Source organism: Miscanthus floridulus, chromosome 16 (assembly GCF_019320115.1).
Source record: "Miscanthus floridulus cultivar M001 chromosome 16, ASM1932011v1, whole genome shotgun sequence".
Taxonomy (NCBI): Eukaryota; Viridiplantae; Streptophyta; class Magnoliopsida; order Poales; family Poaceae; genus Miscanthus; species Miscanthus floridulus.
In genome coordinates, this window is record NC_089595.1 from 7,261,943 (window position 1) to 7,273,242 (window position 11,300).

The 11,300-nt window shown below is 52.0% G+C and overlaps 2 protein-coding genes across 4 annotated transcripts; one reads left to right on the forward strand and one right to left on the reverse strand.

Annotated features, from left to right (window-relative positions):
- LOC136513639 (1-aminocyclopropane-1-carboxylate oxidase-like) lies at positions 1-1,300 on the forward strand. The gene has a single exon (XM_066507608.1). It carries the CDS (start codon positions 166-168, stop codon positions 1,111-1,113), a length of 948 nt encoding a protein of 315 aa, XP_066363705.1. The 5' UTR covers positions 1-165; the 3' UTR covers positions 1,114-1,300.
- A 3,253-nt stretch (positions 1,301-4,553) lies between these two features.
- On the reverse strand, positions 4,554-11,300 carry LOC136511704 (PWWP domain-containing protein 1-like). Of its 3 annotated transcripts, none has more exons than XM_066505740.1 (3): positions 10,459-11,300; positions 5,043-7,108; positions 4,554-4,976 (listed from the first exon to the last, which is right to left on the reverse strand). In XM_066505740.1, exons 1-3 carry the CDS (start codon positions 11,165-11,167, stop codon positions 4,803-4,805), a joined length of 2,949 nt encoding a protein of 982 aa, XP_066361837.1. In that variant the 5' UTR covers positions 11,168-11,300; the 3' UTR covers positions 4,554-4,802. The 3 variants fall into 3 exon arrangements, with proteins under 3 accessions (XP_066361837.1, XP_066361838.1, XP_066361836.1); XM_066505741.1 differs by having other exon boundaries at positions 4,554-6,350; positions 6,465-7,108; positions 10,459-11,299; XM_066505739.1 differs by having other exon boundaries at positions 4,554-7,108; positions 10,459-11,298.

Here is an 11,300-nt window from a genome sequence, read left to right on the forward strand (position 1 = left end):
GCATGCAAACCAGCATTCACTGAATTGAAGGTATATATAGTTGTTGCAACACCTAAAGATCTACTTCAGAGCAGGCTTTCTCGATCCGATCCGGACAGAGATCGAGAACATAAACATATATAGTCGTCGTCTTCTTTTCTCTTCTGCTCATTTCATTCATCAGCCATGGTGGTTCCCGTGATCGACTTCTCCAAGCTGGACGGCGCCGAGAGGGCGGAGACGCTGGCGCAGATCGCCAATGGCTGCGAGGAGTGGGGGTTCTTCCAGCTCGTGAACCACGGCATCCCGCTGGAGCTTCTGGAGCGCGTCAAGAAGGTGTGCTCCGAGTGCTACCGCCTCCGGGAGGCCGGGTTCAGGGCGTCGGAGCCGGTGCGCACGCTGGAGGCGCTCGTCGACGCGGAGCGGCGCGGGGAGGAGGTGGCGCCCGTGGACGACCTGGACTGGGAGGACATCTTCTACATCCACGACGGCTGCCAGTGGCCGTCCGACCCGCCGGCGTTCAAGGAGACCATGCGCGAGTACCGCGCCGAGCTGCGGAAGCTGGCCGAGCGCGTCATGGAGGCCATGGACGAGAACCTCGGCCTCGACAGGGGCACCGTCAAGGCCGCCTTTTCCGGTGACGGCCAGCACGAGCCCTTCTTCGGCACCAAAGTCAGCCACTACCCGCCGTGCCTGCGCTCGGACCTCATCACGGGCCTGCGCGCGCACACCGACGCCGGCGGCGTCATCCTCCTGTTCCAGGACGACAAGGTCGGCGGCCTGGAGGTGCTCAAGGACGGCCAGTGGACCGACGTGCAGCCGCTCGCGGGTGCCATCGTCGTCAACACCGGCGACCAGATCGAGGTGCTCAGTAACGGCCGCTACCGCAGCGCGTGGCACCGCGTGCTGCCCATGCGCGACGGCAACCGCCGCTCCATCGCCTCCTTCTACAACCCGGCCAACGAGGCCACCATCTCGCCGGCGGCTGTGGCAACCAGCGGCGGCGAGGCGTACCCCAAGTACGTGTTTGGCGACTACATGGACGTGTATGCCAAGCAGAAGTTCCAGGCCAAGGAGCTCCGGTTCGAAGAAGCCGTCAAGGCGGCGGCGCCAAAATCATCTCCGGCGGCTTAAAACTTGCTAATATACTATAGTCGTTAACGACACTAAAACACAATTACTAGTGTTATTTGTTCGTTGAGTATGGCCTTGAAATGTTTTATTTCGGTTGTTATTTGAGTTGTTTTAATGTGACAATTAATCAATGGTGTTGTAAGTGCGTGAAAATGACTACCTTTTGTAATACTACTCTTGTTACTCGTGTTGAGTGGCATATCCATATATTGGATTCTTTTAGCTGTTTGAGAAAATATTGTCACAAAATTCCTTGATTATGATTTTGTAAGCCAAGGTCGTCATATGCACTCTAAATTTGTTCTAACTAGTTATAATAATATTATTGTTCGTAATTTGAAGTTGAAATCAACAAATATCTACTACCGTCCTTGTCTTTCTAGCCAATTTACAATATTAATGGAGTATGTGGCATTTTGTTTCTTGACCAGCAGATTTATTTAAGGTTAATGTGTGCTTGTATATTTACATATTTAAATGAGTCTATTATTGCTAGTTGAAGAATAGTCAATGTGAACACTCTATTATCATTCCACCATTTTTCGGTACTATATAAGACGCCGACCATTTGATTGGTTTGGTACAGATGAGGCAATTGGTGGTTGTGAAAATGACAACCTTGTAATACTACTCTTGTCCCTCATGTTGAACGGCACATCCATAATTGGATTCTTTTAGCGCTGTTTGAGTTCGCTTATGCTGAAATTTGGTTTATGCTGATGCTTATGCTGAAATGTTGTGAGAGGAAAACACTGTTTCATGGCTGAAAAATAGCTCAAACGAACCGTCATAGAATTCCTTGATTATAATTTCGTAAACCAAGGTCGAACTATATGCTCTAAATTTGTTATAGCCCTAGTTAGGGCATATATAATCCACCCTAAAGAGGCACTAAGAAATTTTTAGCATATGTTTGATTTCGGGATGATATGAGTTGGATTAGACCTGTCCCAGTTTTTGTGGTTGGGCTGGACCCATTTGTGTTTCGTTCCAGGGATAGAGTTAGTTCCAATTTTTGTTGTTTGGTGCAAGGGATTGAATAGATTGGGATGCATGGCCTTTTCAACATTGTTAGTAGAGCTGGTCATCATGGGGCCCAACTGTCATCATGGAGCCCACGTTGTCAGCCACTCGTACGATCTTCTTCTTCCTCTAGTAGAGGGCCTTTCCATCAAGTAGAGGACAGAACAACAACGCCCCTCCCAATGCCGCCACACCCGCGCTCCTTCGATGGAGGAGCTCCTCCAGGGCCGCTGGGAGCTCACCCTCCATGGATGGGGCTAGAGCTTGCCCTGAGCCACCGTGGCCGGGTGCTAGAGCTCACCTGCGCCGCCATGGTCGGGCGCTTGAGCACACGCATTGCCTTGTCTTGCATCTGAGCTGACGATGGATAAGCCCTCGAGCAGTCTTCGCGCCCGCGCTCGCCAACGGAGAAGCAACGACGTTCATCTGGAACTAGAAGGAGATGCAAGAGATTGTAGAGTTTTGTGCTATGTGTGTTTTCTTTGGTTCCTGTCTTTGTACGTGCCCTTATAATACTAGTGCTATTAGCTTTCTTTCGCTGGACCCAATAATTTGGAGTTGAAATCAACAAATATCTACCTTGTCTTTCTAGGCATCTTACAATCCTAGTCCCCTTTGGATCGAGGGGAAAAAAAATTATAACCCAAGTCCCTCCTATAGATTGAGTGATTGTAGTATCCTTCATTTTTCGTAGAAATCCCCTTGCCGGAAGAACATAGGAGAATTTCCTTTATGTTTGATTTCAGAGAAAAACCAAGGAAAAAACATCTAGTCTAACCTCATTGTTTGTTTCATGTGTTTTGACTACAGTTTATCCAAACATTTATCCCAACAAAATTCAGTTTTGCATATGTATTCTTATTATATTCATGTTTTTTTCTTTCTTCTGTTCTTGTATTTCTTCAATCATGCGTTCCAAAACGGGACCTCAATGGAGTATATGGATTTTTGTTTGCTTCAGTGGCAGATTTATTATAGGATATTGTTAGTTTGTATATTTACATATTTATTAAATGTGCCTATTATAGTATTATTGTAGTTGAAGAAATGTGAACACGGATACTAGTAGCATTCCATCATTTTCCGCTACTAAAAGAATAAGATGCCGACCATTTGATTGGTTTGGCACAGATGAGGCACTTGTTTGTTGTGAAAAAAGGCATTTTGTGGAATTAAAAAACAAAGGCATCATGTGTTCCAAAACAAAGGAATTCAAAAAGGCATCATGTGTTCCGAAACATAGTCTCCACTAAGAGTTTTCTTTTCAAAAACAAAAAAAAACATTTTGTGGAATTCAAAAAAGGACCTCAATGTGGGATGTGGCGAGAGAGAGCTTGTTAAAATCCTTAAATCCCTATGCCAAACTTGCAAGGGTGTGGTGGTGACAATCAATTCCTCTAACTTAGGTTATCAGTGTCACTGGCACGTGGCTGGTGATGAAAGTGACAGAGCAAGGGTTATTATGATTGAAATGTTAGAAGGTCTCACGTACGTAGCGACTCGTGCTACAACTAAAACTGGTAATGGCGATCACCATGTCAGAACATTTGGATTGGAGGAAGACACAAGAACACTCTATACATACTTTACGCTTGGATTCAGTCATCTCCGGGCTTTGTCTGTGGATTGAGGGATAAATTATTTTGCTTCGCTTCCTAATCCATATGTAGTGGGGAAAAAGACCCGACCTAAGAGAAGAAGACTATACTCTCTTATTTCTTCCCTGAATGAGTTTTGAGTGCTACCCCAGTACCCTTCCTAGTTTGTGAAAGGGTAGAGTTATCGCTCGACAGGTCGCACGGTCACAAGAGCATACCACCTCGTCCACCACCGACCGTGGCTATCGACGATGCGCTGCCTTGCCACACCGCCTGCCAGTCGAACCCGCCCTCTACTAACCCGTCGCCGCCAACGAGCCACACCTGCCTAACTGCCGCCTCCACACACCGCGACCATTGGCTCTTTGCTCCTCATTACCAACAAATGGTTGGGTTAGTCTACTGTAATAGCTTTAGGGTCAATTAAACGAGTGGTTTGGATGAGACGGTCTTTGTTGTGGGGATGGTCTTTTTGTTCTTATATTGGGGGTTGGGTTGTGTGCTAAATTTAACACCCCGGCAAGAAACCCCACCAAAGACTACCAATTCTACGCCTAATTTCTACTAAGACACAAAATTATTGAAAATCAAAGAAAAACGTAGTAATTTTATAAAATTTAGGGTAATACACCTAGTGCCAAAAAGTCAGGGAGGAAGCACCCTCTAACTCCAGGGAAGGTGTGGCAATGGACGGCTGGAGAAGCGGTGTTGCGCGGTTGCACAAGCGCTTGACCGATCGCGAATAAGAGTTTGCGATTGCGGAAATAATAAAACCTACAGTTATTAACTGCAAAATGAGGAGGGATTTAAAACAAAACAAGCACTACAACATCCCATTGTATAGACGACGGAGTGCATACACACACTCGCATAAACGGATAAACCACAGTCATAAATAAACTACCACAGGAACAGAACAGGCACCTGCCAGCCTTTCAATCTCTCTGTCCCTCTCCGGCGAAGCCCCGGTTGCTACTGGCCCAGGGGCCCGACGGATACAACGCGGCAGCTGACCATGACCATCCAGCTGCCGCGACCCCACCGAGGCCGGACGGACGCCACGCATGCTCACTGTGCTCGGAACAGGTGGTAGGGGAAGAAGCCGTTCTTGTCGGTCAGCGGCTCCACCATCTTGGCGATCCCCGTCATCAGCCTCCACGCCTCCTCCTTGAACTCCTTCTCCCCCCTCTTCCACGCCGGGACCTCCTCGGCGGCGTTCGCGTTGCTGGGGCGAGGCGGGAACTGCTGCTGCTGCTGCTGTCCGGCGAGGAGCGGCGGGCTGTCGCCGGAGCGAGGCGGGTACCCCACCTGCTGCTGCTGCTGTCCACCAGGGAAGCCGGTGGGGCGAGGCTGGTACGGCAGCGGTTGCCCAGGGAGCGCGGAGGGGCCCTCGCCGTGGACGCGAGGTGGCGGGTATGCCAGCAGCTGACCTTGGGGAGACACCAGTGGAGGCCCGTCGGCGACGCGAGGCTGGTGGTACGGGAGATGTTGCTGCAGCGACAGAGGCGGCGGGGGCGGGAGCTGCTGCGTGACGGCGGCGCGTGGAGCCTGCTGCTGCTGCAGCAGCGCGCGCTGGGGTGGCTGCAGAGGCTGGGAAGAAGCGAACCCCACGGATTTGGCAGCCTTGACGCCGCTGTCCGCGCCATTGCCGCCAACGCTCGCCGGCGGCGCGGGCGGCTCGAGCTTGCCGCCGTCCGCGCCGTCCAGCATGAACTTCACACGGGAGACCTCCCTTGTGGTCCCAGAGTTTCCTTCATCGGTGCTCTTCTTCAGGATCGACTTGGGCTGCTGCTGCTGCCCCACGGCCGGACGCGCCATCACGGCCCCGGCGGCCCTGGACATGGGCAGCGGGGCGCCGTTCCCGGAGCTTCCGGGCCTAAACGATGCCGTCTCCATGAGCCGCAGCTCGGAGCGCTGCTGCTGCTGCGGGGGCGGCGCTTCCGGCGCCGGCGCCGCCAGCGGCGGGTCGCGGCCGGCCCCTGACTCGACCTCGCGGAGGTGGTACTGCGTGTCCACCTGCCCGAACATGGCGTTGGCCTTGGCGTACCTGAGCGCGGCCTCCGCGTCGGCCTTGAACCTGTAGATGACGCGGCACATGTGGGACTTCCAGTACACGCGGATGCCGTCCACGTCCAGCGGGCCGAACCGCGCGAACCGCGCCTTGAGCGACGCCACCGACGGCAGCGTGCTCTTCAGCGGGAACTTCATCATCAGCGCCGTCGGCGACGGGGTACGGACCCTGGGTGCCGGCGCCGGCTCCTTCTTCTTGGCAGCCGCACCACTACCCATCTCGGCCTTGCCGTCCTTGCCGCCTGCAGCCCGTGCTGCCTGCTGCTGCGCCGCCGCTGTGTCTTTCTGCTCCAGACCGGCGGCCTTCTTCTCACTGGACAGTGTCTTGATCTTCTCGAGCTTGGCTTTCTTCTTCACGGCCAGCTCCCCCTGGCGGTCCGATGGCCCGCGCTTCACGCCGGCTTTGGTGGGGTCATTATTGCCTGCGCCAGGCCTCGGTGCAGCCGGCTTCTTCTTCTTGGGCGACTGGCCGTCAGCGGCCGCGGCGGCAGTAGGCTTATCCAGGTTCATCTTCTTCGACTCCTCCGGTGGGTCGTTCTCGTAGCTCTTCTTGTAGTATTTTGAGCGGAACGCGAGGACGAAGGAGCGAGCGGTGTCAGAGATGCGGCGGTCGGCGCCATGGAAGGGAGCCAGCGGGAGGTTCCGGATGTCTGATAGTACCTGCGTCACGTCAAGCCCGTTGGGGTCCTGAACCACTGCGGCGGCCTTGCCGGCGCCGTCCAGGTCGGGAAGCTTCTTCTTTTTCTTCCTCTTCTTGGGCTCGCCGGCGGCGTCCACTGCGTCGGGGCTGGCATCGACATCGGCATCGGCGCCTTCCTCCCGCTCGCGCTTGCGGGGCTTCTTGGGCTTGGTCGCCTTCTTGGGCGCGGCTGCGGTGGGCCCCTCAGTCGGCTGGGCCTGGTGGGCGGCGGGAGGAGGGACCTCGACGAGCGGGGCGCGTCTCTGCAGCATTATGAAATCCTCGTCCGCGATGGAGCTCCCAGGCAGCGGCGGCGTGGGCGGGTCGCCGCTGGCCGGGAAGCCAGGCGGCCCGTCGTCCGGCACGGGCACAGGCGCGGGCGGTGGCGCGTCCGGGAGCTGCGGCTGGCGGTGGTGGGCGGAGGAGGCCTCGGGCGCGACCCGGCGCTTGAGCAGGTACTGGTCCTTCTTGCTGCTGGACTTGGCCTTCATGGCGGACGCGCCCGGGACGATCTTCTCCATGAGCCTCGCGGCGGCCCCGCCCGCGCCGCCCCTCCTGCGGCCGCCGCCCGTCGGCGTGGCCTGCTCCGCCGCCGTCTTCCTGAGTCCCCCTTTGAGCGGCCGCGCTGCAAGGCATCCATGTGGGCCATGTCAGTCAGTCAGTCCCACTATCTCAGTCAGCTCAGCAGCAGGAAAACAGAGCAGGTACACACAACATTGCAGTCAACGGAAGGCGGAAAGACCGAGTGGTGGCTACTACCAGTCCAAACGTGAATGCTTCATAAATGATAAAAAAAAACTACTAATTTCTATGTACAATGATGAAATAAAATAATGCCACGACAGTATAAAGAAAGTAATTATGCCCAAGTATTTCTTGTAAACACAATGACTTTTTTTAGCGTTAAGTGTGTGTGGGTGTGTGATGGTTCAGACTTGCTGTCGGAGTGGCTAGACGGCAACATGGCCACTCCTAGATCTTACTACTAGTGATGGATTCGAAGTCGGCTTTTGTTATACACGCGAGGACCGAATCGACCAGTGATGGCCAGGACATGCATCAATCAAAGGCTCCAAAGCCAAGTTTAGTTTAGCCGTAATTGCTTGGGAAACGTTAATTTCCTTGTGTGAAGGAGAAGCTAGCGGCTGGCATATGCGCTCGGCGACGCTAATCTCTGTAGACGTGGCGGCAGCCAGCAGCCCGCAGGCCGTGGCACTCTAGCCGAGAGGCTAGGCGTGGTGGTGGATGCGGATGGCTCGCTGCCTGCGCCGTTGCTTTCGCCTCTGGCAAAGGAAAAACTGCCTTGCCCTGGCACTAGCTTCGTCTTCCATTCCAGTGAAGAAACGTGCACATGCACCAGCACCAGCACCAGCACCAGACACGCCTCTGATGCATGGATTAGGCACCTCACATACGGTCACAGCCACCCCTCACTAAGACGACTTCTATTCATGAATCAGGTGCCATGACTTTTTCTTCCTCCTATTCTTTGTCTATTTATTTATATATAATATTTTTATATAAAAATAGAATTGAAATTGCAACAACTCCTAATTTTTTTATGAGAGGGAGCAGCTACTAATATTTGGGATGGTTGGTTTGGTTTGGTCCCAGGCCAGAACGGGCTGAACCACGCTGCTCTCCTGGGCGTTCGTTTAGCTGTGGCTTGTCGTAAACGATCCTAAATTTTCAGCCGAAACAGTATTTTTCTCTCACACAAATCAGCCAGTAGTACTTCTTCATGAACCCGCAACAATATGAACCAGCCAACCGAACAGGCTGGCTCCATGGTGGCTGGCCCGGCTAGCAGCAGGAGGCAAGGAACAGAAAAGCTACTACGCTGACCACCAGCATCGAGGGGAATACTCCTATATCATGCTTCCTGTTTCCGATGCCACCACGGGGCTAAGCTCAAGGATTAGTGTTTCCTTCTAAATAATCTAGTGCTTGCCTGTGTATAATCTATAGGCTTGCAAAAAGGAGCCTGTTATCTGCTCCAGGTCCTGTGCAAAGCAGGTCCCAAGAGCAATTAAGTTAGGCTAAACCTACAGTCCTTCCCCAGCGTATAATATATATGGCCATCAATCAGTCTTTTCCCCCAGCGTGGCTTCGTCAACACAACGCTGACACTGTAAGATATGGCTCAGAGAGCCTCTCATCGCACCATCGGGGCACGCACGCCAGTAGCTAGTCCAACAGGCTCAAGCTCAACTCATGCAGCTCAGAAACTTGGTCAATCAGTGTCATCGGAATCTTCCATGTCAATGTTAGATCCCTGGAAGGCACAAGCAATACACTTCGTTAACAGCAAGCCAATTGTCAATGGGTCCTCACACCAAACAGGCTGGAGTTGTGGGTATGGGTGTGCAATTGTTTCTGGTTTCAGAGGCAAGTATTCTCGCTCCAACAACACTACAATGACCGGCCATGTACAAAACCGCACAGTGTGGTAACATAATGGAAGATCAAGGAGAGGTCAAAGGAAGATTATGCCAAGATGGCATGTGCGGGACTGGGCACACCAAGTTACTCATGGCATCTATAGCAATATGCTTGCTGAGGGTGGGCTCTCGCAGTTGTAATGGGTTTAGTCTCAACGTAGGATGCAAGTCTGATAGGACTTGCTTTACTTTGGCAAAACTCTCTCCCCGGGGACTTTCACTTAAAGCCTGTGAAGTGATACCTCGTTTGCAAATGTTAGGATTTTACTTAACCAGCACAGTCTAATCAAATCAGTTACTCTGAATGCTCAGATTAACATATCTATTCGACATATTGTATATATATGTATATATATACATGCTTATAAATAAAAAAGCTACTAAGCACCACAATAGAGCAATGTGGAGCGCAGTGCCTTCCTTCACCATGTACATGTGGACTCAACCAGCTTACCTCGATGCCTCCTGCCCATGATGAACAGGCAAATGATGCATCCAGAACAGAAGATGTTATGATCAGGAAAGGAATACCCCCAAGTTATCAATCATCACATCTCAATGAGTCACCAACCATATTTAATCAGTCACATGGGTGTTCATTCAGAATCAGTTTCACACTTTATTGCAGTTCTTTTACAAAACATGAATTTCATTGCTCTGTACTGACTATATGCATAAGAATCAATTTGTCTAATCTAGGTGCATCCTCCTTGACAAGCAAAATTAACAATTTGATCAAACATGCAGCTTTTATATGTGAACCCACAATTTAATATGATCTGACTTCAATGGATGGAATGAACAGAAAACTGAAGTGCAACAACAAAAACTAGAATAGGAAGGAACCACAGATTTCAAATATATGATAATTGTCGTTGACTTGTTGTAATGCAAAAGAACTAAATATACTACAGAACAAAACTTCCTAGACATGCAGTGTATGGACATAGAAGTAAAACATCTCAAGATTCCAATAACACCATGATGCTAACTAGTCACAGCTTTAAAACTACATGATGCAAATTAGTCACAGCTTCATACACTTCATGCCCACAAGATCATGGATGATTTTTTTCTAGGACACAGCTAGAACCTAACTCACATACAAATTAGGATAGTATCATATAGACACTATATGATATAATATCATACAGGCATCCAATTTCTAGAACAAATACAGATCGAGATCTGTGGATATGCATGTCTCATATTTTACTAGGTTGGATTGAATCCCGTGAAGCAGTACAAGTTACCATTTAATCAACAAATTTCTGCATGACTAGTATCACCCCGAATTTAATAATCACTCTCCCTGTTAAAAAGATGCAACATCCTTCATGCAACAAGCAGTTCAACATGAGAGAAATAGAAACTATTTGAATCAGATCCACTCCGCTATTCACATCAAAATAATTGTTGCTTGATCTATAACGGCACTAGTAACATTGTTTAGCCATCAATTTCAAGTACACAGCAACAAGAACAACAGCGCAGTCAATAGTACAGCTAGAATTGGGCACGTGAGTGTTGATACCTCGTTGAGCTCGCTCTGCCGCGGCTTTCTGCTCGGCAGCAAGGGCCAGCTCGGGATCCACCCCGAACGCTTGAGCGTAGGTGTTGTCTATCGGCGAAAACACTGCGCGGCGGTACGCCGTGAACAGTCCGGCCATCTCCATCCCAGGCACGGTGCGCGCGGCTTTTTCTGCCGCGTCCTGCTGAGTCACGGCGGCGTCCAGCAAGTAGTCGAGCGCCTTCCGCGGCACGAATCGCTGCCGCGCGGCACGAATCTGGTCGCGGTGGTAGTCGGCGTCGGTGTCGAATGCCGGGACATCGACCAGGAAGAAGTTGCCGTCGATGGGGTGGGGGCGGAAGGCGTCGGGGTTGTTGCACGGGCAGAGCAGCGCCAGCGCGCTGCGGCGGGCTACCTCGTCGACGGCCTCGGCCACGGCGGCGGCGAAGCTGCTGCGGGAGCTGCCGCCCTGGGCCGCCTTCTCGGTGAAGTGGTCCTCGAAGGGGACGAGCTCGCTGGGCTCGAACCACCCGTAGCTCGAGTCGCCGAAGAAGGCGACGAGGACGAGCCCGTCGCGGTAGCCGCGGTGTACCTCCTCGTCGTCGGTGAGGCTGACGCTGTAGATGTGGCCCGGCCACCACGGGTGGGACTTCACCTTGGCCCAGACCATGTCGCCGAAGCGGGGGCCGCCGTTCGCCCACGCGCCGCCGCCTCCGGCAGCGGGGTCGGACATCCTGTGGAGGGGAATCGAAAACCTAGATTTGGATGCAGGGTTGATCAGTCTGGGCCTGGGTTTGGGTTTGGGCTCCGGAGGAGGGTGACTAGGGGATCGGAGGAAGGAGGGCCATTGTTCGTAATTTTTATTA

Excerpts from the sequence above, each read along its gene's own strand:
- LOC136513639 (XM_066507608.1), top strand. The coding sequence starts at position 166 with ATGGTGGTTCCCGTGATCGACTTCTCCAAGCTGGACGGCGCCGAGAGG.
- LOC136511704 (XM_066505739.1), bottom strand. The coding sequence starts at position 11,167 with ATGTCCGACCCCGCTGCCGGAGGCGGCGGCGCGTGGGCGAACGGCGGC. Across the intron at positions 7,109-10,458 it reads GGCAGAGCGAGCTCAACGAG|CGCGGCCGCTCAAAGGGGGA; the intron begins GTATCAACACTC and ends GATGCCTTGCAG.